Source organism: Tenrec ecaudatus, chromosome 8 (genome assembly GCF_050624435.1).
Source record: "Tenrec ecaudatus isolate mTenEca1 chromosome 8, mTenEca1.hap1, whole genome shotgun sequence".
Lineage (NCBI taxonomy): Eukaryota > Metazoa > Chordata > Mammalia > Afrosoricida > Tenrecidae > Tenrec > Tenrec ecaudatus.
The window spans coordinates 3,221,964-3,239,155 of NC_134537.1; the positions used below are offsets into that span (position 1 = coordinate 3,221,964).

Consider the following 17,192-nt stretch of genomic DNA (forward strand, 5'->3'; position numbering starts at 1 on the left):
CAGGGCGACGAGGAGAGGAGAGGAGAGGGGCAGGGCGACGAGGAGAGGAGAGGAGAGGAGAGGGGCAGGGCAGGGAGACGAGGAGAGGAGAGGAGAGGGGCAGGGCGACGAGGAGAGGAGAGGGGCAGGCAGACGAGGAGAGGAGAGGAGAGGAGAGGAGAGGGGCAGGGAGACGAGGAGAGGAGAGGAGAGGGGCAGGGAGATGAGGAGAGGAGAGGAGAGGGGCAGGGAGACGAGGAGAGGAGAAGGGCAGGGAGACGAGGAGAGGAGAGGGGCAGGGAGACGAGGAGAGGAGAGGGGCAGGGAGACGAGGAGAGGAGAGGAGAGGGGCAGTGAGACCAGGAGAGGAGAGGAGAGGGGCAGGGAGACCAGGAGAGGAGAGGAGAGGGGCAGGGAGACCAGGAGAGGAGAGGGGCAGGGAGATGAGGAGAGGAGCAGGGAGATGAGGAGAGGAGCAGGGAGGAGAGGAGCAGGGAGGAGAGGAGCAGGGAGGAGAGGAGAGGAGCAGGGAGGAGATGAGAGGAACACGGAGAAGAGGAGAGGAGGGTTGGGAAGAGTAGAGGAGCAGGGAGAAAAAGACAAGCAGGGAGAAGAGGAAAAGGAAGAGGAGAGGAGCAGCGAGAAGAGGAGGGACAAGAGGTGCAGGCAGAAGAGGAAAGAAGCTGGGAGAAGAGAACACAAGCAGTGATAAGAGAACAGGAGCAGTCATAAGGGAGGAGAGGAGAGCAGCCAGTGGCAGACGAGCAAGGAGGAGAGGAGAGGAGCAAGGAGGAGAGGAGAGGAGCAAGGAGGGGACGAGCAGGGAGAACAGGAGAGGAGCAGGGAGAAGATGACAGGACCAGGGAGAAGAGGAGAGGAGCACGGAGAAGAGTATAAGGGAGAAGAGGAGCAGGTAGAAGAAGATAAGGGAGAAGTGGAGCAGGAAGAGGAGAGGAACAGGAAGAAGAGGAGGAGAGGAGAGGGGCAGGGAGAAGAGAACAGGGAGGAGATGAGAGGAAAGGAGCAGAGAGGAGAGCAGAGGAGAGGAGAGCAGAGAGGGGCGAGGAGCACTGACGAGAGGAGGGGCGAGGAGCACTGACGAGAGGAGGGGCGAGGAGCACTGACGAGAGGAGGGGCGAGGAGCACTGCCGAGAGGAGGGGCGAGGAGCACTGCCGAGAGGAGGGGCGAGGAGCACTGCCGAGAGGAGGGGCGAGGAGCACTGCCGAGAGGAGGGGCGAGGAGCACTGCCGAGAGGAGGGGCGAGGAGCACTGCCGAGAGGAGGGGCGAGGAGCACTGCCGAGAGGAGGGGCGAGGAGCACTGCCGAGAGGAGGGGCGAGGAGCACTGCCGAGAGGAGGGGCGAGGAGCACTGCCGAGAGGAGGGGCGAGGAGCACTGCCGAGAGGAGGGGCGAGGAGCACTGCCGAGAGGAGGGGCGAGGAGCACTGCCGAGAGGAGGGGCGAGGAGCACTGCCGAGAGGAGGGGCGAGGAGCACTGCCGAGAGGAGGGGCGAGGAGCACTGACGAGAGGGGAGGCGAGGAGCACTGACGAGAGGGGAGGCGAGGAGCACTGACGAGAGGGGAGGCGAGGAGCACTGACGAGAGGGGAGGCGAGGCGAGGAGCAGTGACGGGAGGAGAGGCGAGGCGCGGAGCAGTGAAGGGAGGAGAGGCGAGGCGCGGAGCAGTGACGCCAGGAGAGGCGAGGCGCGGAGCAGTGACGCGAGGAGAGGCGAGGCGCGGAGCAGTGACGGGAGGAGAGGCGAGGCGCGGAGCAGTGACGCGAGGAGAGGCGAGGCGCGGAGCAGTGACGCCAGGAGAGGCGAGGAGCACTAATGAGAGGAGAGGAGAGGAGCACTGACGAGAGGGGAGGAGCACTGACGAGAGGGGAGGCGAGGAGCACTGACGAGAGGGGAGGCGAGGAGCACTGATGAGAGGGGAGGCGAGGAGCCCTGACGAGAGGGGAGGCTAGGCGAGGAGCAGTGACGGGAGGAGAGGCGAGGCGCGGAGCAGTGAAGGGAGGAGAGGCGAGGCGCGGAGCAGTGATGCCAGGAAGGCGAGGCGCGGAGCAGTGACGCGAGGAGAGGCGAGGAGCACTAATGAGAGGAGAGGAGCACTGACGGGAGGAGAGGAGCACTGACGGGAGGAGAGGAGAGGAGCACTGACGGGAGGAGAGGAGCACTGGCGAGAGGAGAGGAACACTGACGAGAGGAGAGGCGAGGAGTACAGACGGGAGGAGAGGAGCACTGACGGGAGGAGAGGAGAGGCGAGGAGCACTGACGGGAGGAGAGGAGAGGAGAGGCGAGGAGCACTGACGGGAGGAGAGGAGAGGAGAGGCGAGGAGCACTGAGGAGAGGAGAGGCGAGGAGCACTGACGAGAGGAGAGGAGAGGCGAGGAGCACTGACGAGAGGAGAGGCGAGGAGAGGCGAGGAGCACTGACGGGAGGAGAGGCGAGGAGCACTGACGGGAGGAGAGGCGAGGAGCACTGACGGGAGGAGAGGCGAGGCGTGGAGCACTGACGCCAGGAGAGGCGAGGCGCGGAGCACTGACGGGAGGAGAGGCGCGGAGCACTGACGGGAGGCGAGGAGCACTAATGAGAGGAGAGGAGCACTGACGGGAGGAGAGGACAGGAGCACTGACGATAGGAGAGGAGCGGCGAGGAGCACTGACGGGAGGCGAGGAGCACTAACGAGAGGAGAGGAGCACTGGCGAGAGGAGAGGAGCACTGGCGAGAGGAGAGGAGCACTGGCGAGAGGAGAGGAGCACAGAGGAGAGGCGAGGAGCACAGATGAGAGGCGAGGAGCACAGACGAGAGGAGAGGCGAGGAGCACAGACGGGAGGAGAGGCGAGGAGCACTGACGGGAGGAGAGGCGAGGAGCCCTGACGGGAGGAGAGGCGAGGAGCCCTGACGGGAGGAGAGGCGAGGAGCCCTGACGGGAGGAGAGGCGAGGAGCCCTGACGGGAGGAGAGGCGAGGAGCCCTGACGGGAGGAGAGGAGAGGAGCCGTGACGGGAGGCGAGGAAGTCGCGGAGCAGTGACGCGAGGAGAGGCGTGGCGCGGAGCAGTGACGCGAGGAGAGGCGTGGCGCGGAGCAGTGACGCCACGAGAGGCGAGGCGCGGAGCAGTGACGCCAGGAGAGGCGAGGCGAGGCGCGGAGCAGTGACGCCAGGAGAGGCGAGGCGAGGCGCGGAGCAGTGACGCCAGGAGAGGCGAGGCGCGGAGCAGTGACGCCAGGAGAGGCGAGGCGCGGAGCAGTGACGCCAGGAGAGGCGAGGCGCGGAGCAGTGACGCCAGGAGAGGCGCGGAGCAGTGACGCCAGGAGAGGCGCGGAGCAGTGACGCCAGGAGAGGCGCGGAGCAGTGACGCCAGGAGAGGCGCGGAGCAGTGACGGGAGGAGAGGCGAGGAGGACTGACGAGAGGAGAGGCGAGGACCACTGACGGGAGGAGAGGCGAGGAGCACTGACGGGAGGAGAGGAGAGGCGAGGAGCACTGACGGGAGGAGAGGAGAGGCGAGGAGCACTGACGGGAGGAGAGGCGAGGCGAGGAGCACTGACGGGAGGAGAGTCGAGGCGAGGAGCACTGACGGGAGGAGAGGCGAGGCGAGGAGCACTGACGGGAGGAGAGGCGAGGCGAGGAGCACTGACGGGAGGAGAGGCGAGGCGAGGAGCACTGACGGGAGGAGAGGAGAGGCGAGGAGCACTGACGGGAGGAGAGGAGAGGCGAGGAGCACTGACGGGAGGAGAGGAGAGGCGAGGAGCACTGACGGGAGGAGAGGAGAGGCGAGGAGCACTGACGGGAGGAGAGGAGAGGCGAGGAGCACTGACGGGAGGAGAGGAGAGGCGAGGAGCACTGACGGGAGGAGAGGAGAGGCGAGGAGCACTGACGAGAGGAGAGGAGAGGCGAGGAGCACTGACGAGAGGAGAGGAGAGGCGAGGAGCACTGACGGGAGGAGAGGCGAGGAGCACTGACGGGAGGAGAGGCGAGGAGCACTGACGGGAGGAGAGGCGAGGAGCACTGACGGGAGGAGAGGCGAGGAGCACTGACGGGAGGAGAGGCGAGGAGCACTGACGGGAGGAGAGGCGAGGAGCACTGACGGGAGGAGAGGCGAGGAGCACAGACGGGAGGGGAGGCGAGGAGCACTGACGGGAGGAGAGGCGAGGAGCACTGACGGGAGGAGAGGCGAGGAGCACTGACGGGAGGAGAGGCGAGGAGCACTGACGGGAGGGGAGGCGAGGAGCACAGACGGGAGGGGAGGCGAGGAGCACTGACGAGAGGGGAGGCGAGGAGCACTGACGGGAGGAGAGGCGCGGAGCACTGACGGGAGGGGAGGCGAGGAGCACTAACGAGAGGGGAGGCGCGGAGCACTGACGGGAGGGGAGGCGCGGAGCACTGACGGGAGGAGTGGCTAGGCGAGGAGCACTGACGGGAGGATAGGGGAGGAGAGGAGCACTGACGGGAGGGGAGGCGAGGCGAGGAGCACTGACGGGAGGGGAGGCGAGGCGAGGAGCACTGACGGGAGGGGAGGCGAGGCGAGGCGCACTGACGGGAGGGGAGGCGAGGCGAGGCGCACTGACGGGAGGGGAGGGGAGGCGAGGCGAGGCGCACTGACGAGAGGGGAGGCGAGGCGAGGCGCACTGACGAGAGGGGAGGCGCACTGACGAGAGGGGAGGCGCACTGACGAGAGGATAGGGGAGGAGAGGAGCACTGATGAGAGGAGAGGAGCAGAGAGAAGAGGAGAGGAGCAGGGAGGACAGAGAAGAGGACCAAGGAGAAGAAACAAGGAGCAGGGAGAAGAGGAAAGGAGCAGGGAGACGACCGTGGAGCAGGGAGGAGATGAGAGTAGCAAGGAGCAGACAAGCAGGGAGGAGAGGAGAGGAACACTGAGGAAAGGGAGTAGGGAGGAGAGGGGAGGAGCAGGGAGAAGAGAAGAGGGGTGGGGGTAAAAAGAGGAGCAGGGAGGAGAGGAATAGGGAGAAGAGCAATGAGAAGAGAAGAGGGACAGGGAGGAAAGGGACAGGGAGAAGAGAGGAGCAGGGTGGAGGAGAGAGGAGCATGGAGAATAAGAGAGGGGTACTAAGCAGAGGAGAGGAGCAGGGAGGAGAGGACCAGGGAGGACAGAGAAGAGGACCAGGGAGAAGAAAAAAGGAGCAGAGAGAAGAGGAGAGGAGCATGGAGGAGAGGAGAAGAGCAGGGAGGAGAGGAGAGGAGCATGGAGGAGAGAGGAGCAGGTAGAAGAGGAATAGGGAGAAGAGAACAGGAGCAGGGAGGAGAGGGACAGAGAGGAGTGGAGAGGTTAGGAGCAGCGAGGAGAGGTGAGGAGAGGAGCAGGTAGCAGAAAAAAGGAGCGGAGTAGTGATAAGAGGAGAGGAGTAGGGAGAAGAGACAAGGAGAGCAGGGAGAAGAGGAGAGGAGCAGGGAGAAGAGAGGAGCAGGGAGGAGGGAGCAGGAGATCAGAGTAGGGAGAATAGGAGAGGAGGAAGGGAGGAGATTAGGGAGAGGAGAGGAGAGGAGGAGCGGATGAACGAAGAGTAGAGATGAGAGCAAGGGAAAAGGAGGACAAGGCAGGAGAGGAGAGAGGAGAGGTAAGGAGAGAGGACAGGAGAAGAGGGGTAGAGGAGGGGAGGACAGGAGCGGAGAGAGGTGAGCAGAGTAGAGGGAGAGCAGACTGGAGGAGAATGTGCAGGAGAAGAGGGTAGGAGAGGAGAAGAGGGGAGAGGAGATTTAAGGAGAGAAGAATGGACAGAAGAAGAGGGGAGATGAGCGGAGAATAGAAGAGGAGAGAGCAGGAGAGGAGAGTGGGAGGAGGGGATGAGATGAAGACAGGAAAAGAGAGGCCGAGAAGAGGAGAGGAGCAAGGAGGAGAGGAGAAGACAAGAGGAGGAGAGGAGGGGAGGCGCGCAGAGGAGGAGAGGACAGGAGACGAGAGCAATAGGACAGGAGAAGAGGAGAGGGGGAGAGGAGAGAGGAAGACCACTGGAGAGAAGAGGAGCAGGGAGGAGAGAAGAGGAGAAGGGAGAGGAGCAGGGAGAAGAGGAAAGAAGAAGAGAGAAGATGTGAAGAAGAGATGGGGAGGAGGAGGAGAATAAAAAAAAGAACCACCACCACCACCTGTTCAGGGACCTGCAGCCTGAAAGGAAAAAAAACTTGACTCACCGTTCACTCCTGCTTAGAGACTTGGATTTTTAAGGTTTCATTAGATTGCTATACTGTGCAAGCAGGCTGGTACAGAAGCAGAACTTGCGGTTAAGCTGCGCGACTAAGCAGGCTGGTACAGAACAGATTTTGCAGTTAAACAGCCCACCAGAGCAAGCAGACTTTGCGGTTGCACAATTTCCTGGTACAGGATAGTCTTTTGCTGGTTTTAGGAACAAGGGGCTATTTGGTTGTTTTGGGGTTTTTTTTGAAAATGCTATAAGGTCTGAGGTTGCACTTTAGGACTGGTGCAGAATGATTGCTTAATATAAAATGGCTTTATTTAGGGTAACTATTACAAAAGTGCACATGATTGCTTGCCACATACTTTTTATGAAGCATGAATTCTTTCATAAAGAATATTTGTTTACCCAAATGGATTTATACTTGCAACTTAGCAGAATTCCAGGAATGGAGCCATCCATGAGGTGCCAATTAAGATTCTAAGTGAGACAGAAATAGATCCAACTTCTCTGAGAACCTAGTCTACTTTCTTTTTAAAAAAATTTTTTTTAATCATTTTATTCTTTGGCTCATACAACTCTTATCATAATCTATCCATCCATCCATCCATTGGGTGAAGCACATTTGTATATTTGTTGCCATCATCATGCTCAAAACATTTGCTTTCCACTTGAGCCCTTGTTACCAGCTCATTTTTCCTCTCCCTCCCCACTCCCCCTCTCTGAACATAATTTATAAATTATTATTTTGTCATATCTTACAGTGTCCAATGTCTCCCTTCTCCCACTTTTCTGATGTCCGTCCCCCAGGGAGGGGGTTATATGGAGATCCTTGTAATTGGTTCCCCCTTTCTACCCCACCCTCCCTTCATTCTGGTATTGCCACTCTCACAACTGATCCTGAAGGGATCATCCATCCTGGATTTCCAGTTCCTATCTGTACCCGTGTATATCTTCTGGTCTAGCCTCATTTGTAAGGTTGAATTGAGGTCATGATAGTGGGGTGGGGGAGGAAGCATTTAAGAAGTAGAAGAAAGTTGTATGTTTCATCGTTGCTACACTGCACCCTGACTGGCTCATCTACCCACAACCAAGATCACAGAAGACTCTAGTTTCTTTTAAATGACTCCTTTTCATCTATTTTTTGCCAAAGCACAGATTTTTAAAAGTGCTTTTACTTCGCCGATTTGTGTTGTTTTTCTTGTGCATGATGATGCCTGGTTCAGTGCTGGGGTTCTTCTCTGAAGTCCTTGGGCACATAAGATACAGATTGGTTCTATCAGGCCCATGGAAATGAGCCTCAATCCTCTCTACGCATTGCCTTTCCATGATTCCTCACTTCTGTCTCCACTTGTACCCCAGACCAGTATCATCTGCCTTCCTGGACCGTGCCAGAGGTTACACTGGTGAACAGGATGACTCACCACAGGCCCCGCCCTCGAAGAGCTGAGCCATTGCAAGACAACTGAGTTCATTGCAAGACAACTATTGTGTCAAAACCAGTGTCCTAGGGCCAGAAGGACGTAGAAGAGAGTTATCACTTGCCCAGAAATGCTTCACAGAGAATGGGGAGGAGGAAACCCCTCGGCAGATCCTGATTCCCCTGGGAATGAAAGGAGAAGAAAGAGAATTAAGTTACAGCAGGCTGAGTACGAGATGAGAAGAAACCAAACATCAGATTGGCTGTTCAGAGGCTGCTAGAAGGCCACCTGGAACCCTGTTGTTCGCCTGTGTTATCTTCTGCATCCAATGGGCAGGCTCAGCCGGGCATGTAATGGCACCTGGTGGTAGCATTCTGACCAGGAAGGACATTACTCTGGGTGTGGGAATCTAGGTTTCCCAGATGCTGAGCCCAGCCTCTGGGCAGCCACGACTGTCTTCTTCCTGTCCTGTTCTCCCCTGGGACACATTGTTGCACGGGGAAGGCCCAGCCAGGCTCACACAGACCACGTATGTGCAGCACCACTGCCGGCCTTCACCCCAGAGTGCCCAGCCACATAGGAGATGGGTTTTGGATCTCCTTCCCCTGGTATAGGGCAGAATAGGTTAATTTTGTAAATTGCATAAACCAGTGGTTCTCAACCTGTGGGACATGACCCCTTGGGAGTTGAATGACCCTTTCACAGGGGTCACCTTACATCATCTGAAAACACCTATTTCTTATGGTCTTAGGAATGGAGACATTGCTTCTCTATCCGTCTCCAGGTGGGTCCACCCACAGATGAGTACCCAGCGTGAAGACTGTGACCCACGCCACACCGTGCTTCAAGACAAAATGTCATTTATCTGTCATTAGAAATAAATATTTCACAATATATAATTATATATAGTTTTTGTGATGAATCACTATGCTTTCATGATGTTCAATTTGTAACAATGAAAATATATCCTGCCTATCAGATATTTACATGACGATTCGTCACAGTAGCAAAATGACAGTGATGAAGTAGCCATAAAATTAATGTTATGGGTGGGATCACCCCAACATGAGGAACTGTATGAAAGGGCCAAGGCACGAGGAAGGCTGAGAGCCACTGGCCTCAACGATAGCAAAATTGCTGCTTCTGTGAACTGTGAGAACACATACCTGTAGACACCTTCGGTGGTACACCTTCCTGAGCTCCTAAGATGACAAAGCCTCACTCACTTGGCAAACAGGAGCCCTGACCAGATCTGGTCATCTAACCATCTTGGGACACCAGTGGTTGATTTCAGAATGGAGAAGACAGACCCGCCGTCGAGGCCTGAGTCAGGATGTGAGTGCCATTGTGTGGAGAGCCCTGGAAGCCACGAGGGAACTAGTCCCCATCGTCCTACGCCTTCTCGGCTATATTATGTTAATTTCCACAGTGGCCAATTTGTCAGCAGCATGGAGGCAGCTAGTCTAACCAAGCAATGTGGAAAAGAGAATGCTAATGATCTGTGGTCCTCAGTGAAGACCTGGAGATGAAAGGCGTGGCTGAAAGTGTTAAGTAGGCCTGTGTCCCACTTCAGAGGTTAAGGACAAAATTAATTAGCCTTACTTACCTCTGGAAAAACTCCAGTCTTCCTGCTGAGTAAGTAATTGAGGATCATTTTCTGAAGTTTGAATGTTGTATTTTCATCCACTTGAGAGCTAGGATTTACTTGTAGACAAATATGCCACAGACCTGGAAACAGTCCCTGGTAGGGGACCCCATTTCCCTTATTCTGGGAGCCACGTTTTCTAATATGGCCTTTAAATGTTCTCTCTTCACGTGTATCAGCTTACAGGTCAACTTCACAAAGTGTGATCGGGTTCTCCCCTGCTCTTTAGCCTGAGCTCCCCGGATGGGAGGCTGAGAATTAAATGATGGGCCTGTCCACAACCGCACGTTAATTTTTCATCATCTTGTCCTTTGGTTCCAGGTGCGTTCGGCATCCTTCTCAGAGACTCAGCCAAGTCAGCCAGGCCATCAAAATGACCCACAACGCCTCCGTTGACGAGAGTATTAAAAGGATCCAGGACGACTGTCCCAAGGCGGGAAGACACAGCTACATATTCATCATGATCCCGACGTTATACAGCATCATCTTCGTTGTGGGAATATTTGGGAACAGTTTGGTAGTGATCGTCATTTACTTTTACATGAAGCTAAAGACCGTGGCCAGTGTCTTCCTGCTGAATTTGGCGCTGGCCGACCTGTGCTTCTTACTGACCCTGCCACTCTGGGCAGTCTACACCGCCATGGAGTACCGCTGGCCCTTCGGCAATTACCTGTGTAAGATTGCTTCGGCCGGCGTGAGCTTCAACCTCTACGCCAGTGTGTTCCTCCTGACGTGTCTCAGCATCGATCGCTACCTGGCCATTGTTCACCCCATGAAGTCCCGTCTCCGGCGCACAATGCTGGTAGCCAAAGTCACCTGCATAACCATTTGGCTGCTGGCTGCCTTGGCGAGTTTGCCATCCGTGATCCACCGCAACGTGTTTTTCATCGAGAACACCAATATCACAGTGTGTGCTTTCCACTACGAGTCCCAGAATTCAACCCTCCCCGTAGGCATGGGCCTGACCAAGAACATCCTGGGGTTCTTGCTTCCCTTTCTTATCATTCTGACGAGCTACACTCTCATCTGGAAGACACTCAAGAAGGCCTATGAGATCCAGAAGAGCAAGCCGCGCAACGACGACATCTTTAAGATCATCATGGCCATTGTCCTCTTCTTCTTCTTTTCCTGGGTCCCGCACCAGATCTTCACCTTTCTGGATGTGCTCATTCAGCTGGGCGTCGTTCGCGACTGCCGCGTGGCGGACATTGTAGACACCGCCATGCCCATCACCATCTGCATAGCGTATTTTAACAACTGCCTCAACCCCATCTTTTACGGCTTCCTGGGGAAAAAGTTCAAGAAGTATATTCTCCAGCTGCTGAAATACATCCCCCCGAAGGCCAAGGCCCACCCCAGCCTGTCCACCAAGATGAGCACGCTCTCCTACCGCCCCTCGGAGAACGCGAGCTCCTCCACCAAGAAGCAGGCACCCTGTTTTGAGATTGAGTAAAGCACCCACCGGCCGGTCCGCGAGGCAACCTTGCAAAAGAGACAGAGAAGAAAAACACTCACATCCGAACAAGCAGGAGGTCCTTTCAGCATTTGAGGAGGAAATGGATGATGTGGACTGAACCCTTGTTTCTACAGCTCAGAACAAACGCTCTTCTTTCCCTTTGCCTCAAAGCAAAGCTACCTTGTGTGTCGTTCCGCGTCGTTCCGCAGCAGATAAAACGCCTTGGTGGAGCTACGGGTTAAGCCCTTGACTGCTGGCCCAAAGGTTGGGCCTGGGCACCTCGCTGCCATTCCAAGAGAGAAGATGTTTGAGTGTGCCATAGTAATGCCCACAGCCTTGGAAACCTCTGGGTTCAGGTCTACACTGCCCCGTGGCGCTCTGGGCGCTGTAGCTCCACAGCAATGGACTGGGAGTGGCGCTTTCTGCGTGAACGAGCAGTGGCTCCTCCCAGAAAGATGTTGGCGGCGGATGAACATGTCGGCTGGGAAATGTCTTATTGGCAGAAGTGCAGCCCCCTATCTGTTCTTGTCCTGTGCCTGTAAATCCCCATATTTCAGAGATGTTAACGTTTTAGAAAAGCCACAAGAGATGAAAGCTCGGGACGTCACTGCCCAGGTTCCAAAGAGTGATTAAAGGCTTCGGGCCTGATTGACCCACGTAGCAACTGTGACCCACGTGTCCCTGCTCCTGCACCTTGCGCCCCAAGTTTGCTAAGCAGACGTTAAAAGCTACCAGCAGGGTCAAAGCCTTTTGTGAAACTCTGCCAGCATCCCAGAGTCACCCTGCCAAAGAAATGCCAGTGGGTGGTTTATGGGAGTCATGGTATCACCGATGTCACATATGGAAGTTAATTACTTGCAGAGATGTTACTCTGGCCCTAGATATTAAATGTGTTCCTCGTCATATTAGCTGTATTTCATATCTGAGAAGTACATATATTTTGTGATTTAAAAAATTATATATCAAAGTATATATTGCTGCCTTAAAAAGTATATATTCTATATGTGTATTTATCTATATCTCTAAACTGTTGTAACTTGATTAAAGCCCTGTGAAGTCATATTCCTTTAAAATAAAATAATTTGATTGTAATCAATTGGCTGAAATTGTATTCATTCTTAATTGATTAAAATTTTAAAAAGCCCAACCAAACCAAACTCACAGCTTTTTAAGTTGATGTCAACTCATAGTGGCCCTATAGATCAGGGTCGAACTTGTGAGTTTCCTAGACTGCTTAAAATAGATGCTAATTTATTTTAAAAATAACAGAACTGTGAATACGTATAAACGCTTTCATTCAAACTTCAGTGTAGTGAGTAGTTCTGTAGTACTGGTTATAGATACTTTATCTGGGAATTGAAAAAGCAAAGACAGAAGAGAATTTTTTGTTGTTGCTGCTGTTACAGGAGACGATATGGGCCTCACGTGTCATTTTGAACTTTTCAAAGTTTGTCATGTAACAAACAGACATAATTCTGTATCACACCGACATAATACCTGTCATTTTGCATAGGCCCTATTTCAAGTGATAAGATACCTTTCTGACTGCATCATGACCCCTGGAGAAAATGGAGATCAGCAAAGCATGTGCATCGATCATTTTCCCCAGGGTGCATTTCCTCCTGCTTTTGTGTGTATTCACCAGACACAAACATGACACAGGAGCCTTGTGGTGCCATGGGTTCAAACCCATGTGTTGCTCCGCAGAAGGAAGAGGAGGCATTTTGCTTCACTGCAAACGTGCCTCCTTGGAAACCCAAGGGAACAGAGTCTGTACAAAGGTTGCTGAGGCTCAGACTGAACTTGATGGTGGGGGGCCTTGTATACATAAATACATTATGATGTCAGAGTCATGGGGTCTCCTGTGCTGTCGATAGAGATTTTCCACTTAAGATCACAGCCCAGTAGTTTCCATTCATTATTTGTTCTGAAACAGTCTAACAAGTTCACAATGTCACAAAACACAGACACATGCTGACATCGTCAACCAGCCCCAGAGTTTGGAAACTTCAGTGATGCTGACTATTTGGCGCCATGAAATGCACTGTGAGGAACAGGCAAGTGCATGCATCAGATAAGTTCCTCACCATACATGATATCCCCCGACCTCCTGCCCTGCACAAGTGATACAATGGAGTCTACAGGGACACACGTGTTTAGTGTTCTTAACATACATATGTATTACCAAATGTTTCCCCACAAAATGAACACCCGTTTACAGTACCACACATCATATAGGACTATGTTTCGCCACAGCCCAAGCCGTATTCAATATGTGTCCAGCTCCAGTAAGAAAAGGACGCTTACTGTGAAGACCTAGGTGTGGCACAGCATGCACGAGCAGGGATTGGATTCACCTGTGCAGGGGGGAAAAACCCGTTCGATTTCCTCTCGTATCAGCTGCTTCCTCCATCCTAGATGCCTTTGCTGGCTCAGACTGAGGCGCTAACATGGCCCAGTAGGTTGTAGTCAAAGGATTGGAGGAAATAAAATAGCTGAGGAAAGTGCCTGGCCAGAGAGAGGCGAGGCTTCCCGAAGGGTCTTGCGGGCCCTGCAGAATCTCCACGAAGCAGCCCGCTGCTGTCACGTCCCTGATGGCAGACACGTGTGTAAATAAGCGCGACCATATTATTCTTACATTATTCACATAGAGGAATTGTGTAAGAAGTAGTATTAACATAATGCCAGCCACTAACTCCAAAACCTCAACTCTTTTCATCTTAAATGAATCCCTGAAAAGCAAACCCCTCCCTCAATCCACATGACAGTGCCAATTTATTCTCTTTAGAATTCTTCCTGGTCAGTTTTATCACAGCTTATAGTTGTGTGCATCCAATTGTTATTTTCATCCGTTTCACTCAGCATTTTAAAAGTTTGTTGAACCATTTGTTGGTGGTGATGTCTGATAAATAGTGATACTTAGCTATCTACAATCTCATTAATCCACTGCTATGAATAATTCTTCCCAAGACTTGTTTTCTTTTAAATTCCATCATCTTATATTGGGGTTTTCCCATCCACTTTTGCCAAATAGATACTGATACTTTTGATGATGGATCTTGTTTTTTCAATGATACTAACTTACTTTGCAGTTAACATCCTATGACCAGAAGGTTAAGTTGGAATGCCCTAATTAATAAATAAACCTTCATAAATGCATTTTGAGGTTGGGTACTTCCTTATTCTTTTTTAATTTATGCAGAAAGGAAAATTTACTCGAGTGTCCATATACCAAGCCTTGCTTCCCTTAAGAAAGATGTATCTGCTGAGACAATCACTTATTCACTCATGAAGTCAACACGTTTCTGCATTATTTGCCTACTGTATCAAATAACATACAGCTTAGAACATAAGGCAAACGTTGTAATCCGTTGGTGTGGGCACGATATGAGAAAGACAAGTGACAAGTAGCTTGATTGTCAAGCCAGGGAAAGGTTTATAGAAGCTTGAAAAACAGTTTTCGGTTTCATAACTGTGGACTGATACAATACTTGACAACCTGGAAAACCAGAGAAGAGAAAACAGATTCACACAGGTCAAAAAACATTGGTGAGTGTAGCAAAGGAGGCGCAGTGAAATTGGGGCGCTGGCGTGAAGCAAAGATGACCCTCCATAGGTCGAGAGGGAAGTAATGGGGAGCAGGTGAGATGCAGAGATAGGGGAGGCTGGAGGCCAGATGCAGCCAAGCATGGCCTCAAAGGTCAGAGGACTACCCTTCCCGGGAACTGCAGACACATGTCACGGGTGCCCAGGGCCATGTGGCCAACACTGGAGCCAAATATTAGCGGATGTTTCTCAATTAAAAATAAACAAAAGACAAAGTGGTATGAATTTCACAGATGTGTGTGTGTGATTTTGATAGAAGTTTGTGATGGGCATGAAAACTGAATAAGCGTAAGGAGAGATGTGATCTGAACCGCATGAAATGGCGCTGATGGTCAGAGATTCCTATTTTCCACACGGAACATTTTGATCAGATCGGATGAAGCATGTCATCTGTCACTGCATCCATTGTTGCGTGGTCCAGAGTGGTGGACACCCATAGGATGGTCTATACACTGTCCCATAAGCATTTATGGTGGGTGCATTTTCCTGAATGAATGCTGAATGGCCACAAGGGTGTATTAGCCAAAGCATAGGCAGGCAACTGTCTCCTGACACCACAGATCAATTTGGATCACTGACAACATGTTGGAAGAACACCACAAAGTTTTTGTTGAAAAATGAAAATAATTCTAATTCCCAGGTGCACACAATCCGAAACCCTCTTCACAAATACAGCCCCCTTCTATGTCTCATTCATTCGCATAGACAATGAATGATGGAGAAAAACCTTTCCACTGACAACATCACCAGCAACCCCCTCCTGGATGCTCTCTGAGTCCCAGCGACCCCATCCTCCTCCACAAAGAACTCCCATCGGAGCGCCTGCAACCTCATTCTTAGCACAGGCGGGCCGGTCCCACTGTCAACCCAGCCAGCAAGGAAGCACGAAGATCATCAGACTCTGCTAGCCTCATGGTTGTTGTTAGGTGCTGGCGAGTCAGCTCCGACTCATACAAACCCTATCTGTGTACAACAGAAGGAAACACCACTGTGTTAGCCTGGGTAGACCAGAGAAACATTCATAGACAGATGTGCATACGAAAGAGCTTTATCAACAAAGCCCACATGGAAGAAGCACACCAGCCTGTGTGATCACGAGGTGCAGAAGGGATCAGTTATGAGGCATCAAAGAACAAAAAAAATCATATTATTGTGTGCGCACCTCCCAGATATGATCACTGAAGACAAATGGGTGCATAAACAAAGGTGGTGACGAAAGCTGGTGGTGCCTGGCTATTAAAAGATATAGCATCTGGGGTCCTAAAGACTTGAAGGTAAACAAGCGGCCATCTAGCTCAGAAGCAACAAAGCCAACATGGAAGAAGCACACCAGACTGTGTGATCACGAGGTATCAAAGGGATGAAGTAACAGGCATCAAAGAACAAAAAATCATATTATTGTGAATGAGGGGGAGTACGGAGTGGGGACCCAAAGTCCATCTGTAAGCAACTGGACATGCCCTTACAGAAGGGTTGCGGGTAGGAGATGAGCCAGTCAGGGGCAGTGTAGCATCGATAAAACATACAACTTTCCTCTAGTTCCTAAATGCTTCCTCCCCACCCACTATCATGATCCCAATTCTACCTTACAAATCTGGCTAGACCCGAGAATTTACACTGGTACAGATAGGAACTGGAAACACAGGAAATCCAAGACGGATGATCCCTTCAGGACCAGTGGTGAGAGTTGTAATACTGGGAAGGTAGAGGGAGGGTGGGATTGAAAGGGGGAGCCAATTACAGGGATCTACATATAACCTCCTCCCTGAGGGATGGACAACAGAAAAGTGGGTGAAGGGAGACATCAGACAGTGTAAGATATGACAAAATAATTTATAAATTATCAAGGATTCATAAGGGAGGGAGGAGCAAGAAGAGGGGGGGGGATGAGGAGCTGATTCCAGGGGTTTATGTGGAGAGCAAATGTTTTGAGAATGATGAGGGTAACCAATGCACAAATGTGTGTTATACAATTGATGTATGTATAGATTGTGATAAGAGCTTTATGAACCCTCAATAAAATGATTTTTTAAATAAAGAGCTTTATATATAAGAACAATTGAATATTGAGGAAACATCACAGACCAGCCCGGATCAGGTTCATAAGCCCAATATGTACAAGAGCAATCTATAAATTCCTCTTTAGGCTCACGAAACACATGCAATGATGCCAAATGCAGGAAAATCACAGGCCGGTGAGTGAAAGGTCTTGTAGATCCAGTGGTGGTAGAAGCATCTCAGAGCTGGCAAGGGTCTCCACGTGGCTCCCCCAGCTCCAAGGCTCTGCCTGCCATCAGTCTGTCTCCATGTGGCTTGTCAACAAGAATGTCTCACAGGAACTGAGCACCTGTCCTGCCTCCAATGAGCTACTGATCTCCCTAGCGCCTCCAAATGAGGTCATCACGCTACGACCTGATTGGCAGTCCAAACTCCACCCCTTCATTCTCAAATCTCAAACTAACACCAAATTACATCACCACCACAACCGCCCAGACCTGCATCCTCCCCACCAAGGCTCTCCTGCTTGAGTCCATCTCATCGGACCTCAGGAGGAGGATTTCAGCAGCCTGCATAGAGGTGAAGTTCGTGACTGTACCAGGAGCTCCCACACAAAGGCATGTCCTTTCTCGTGACATGGGAATCTCCATGAATGAGAGGCCTTCCTGCAACCTTTGTGTCACTCCCCCAAGGAGGGCGGAAATCTCCAGGCACGTTCAGAGCCCAGGGATAGAATCAATAGATGGAGCTAACACTAGGGAAGTTTGGGAGCAAGAGATGCATGAACTCAAGTCCTTACGGCAGCATCTGAGAATTGGCTTTCTCTGCCCAGAGTGAGCCCTACCCTTTAGACTCTTTCTTTCTGAAGCCAGACTTCTCAATTTTTCTTAGCTCGCTCAGGATATGTTGTTGCCTGTCAAAATTATCCGCTAA

General features: G+C 52.3%; 1 protein-coding gene across 1 annotated transcript; it reads left to right on the top strand.

Moving 5' to 3' along the window:
* The first annotated feature begins 9,536 nt into the window (after nucleotides 1–9,536).
* AGTR1 (angiotensin II receptor type 1) lies at nucleotides 9,537–11,208 on the top strand. Its single transcript, XM_075555556.1, has one exon. The coding sequence runs from the start codon at nucleotides 9,573–9,575 to the stop codon at nucleotides 10,650–10,652; it is 1,080 nt and encodes a 359-aa protein (XP_075411671.1). The 5' UTR covers nucleotides 9,537–9,572; the 3' UTR covers nucleotides 10,653–11,208.
* The last annotated feature ends 5,984 nt before the right edge of the window (nucleotides 11,209–17,192 follow it).

Coding starts and splice junctions, on each gene's coding strand:
- AGTR1 (XM_075555556.1), top strand. CDS start 9,573: ATGACCCACAACGCCTCCGTTGACGAGAGTATTAAAAGGATCCAGGAC.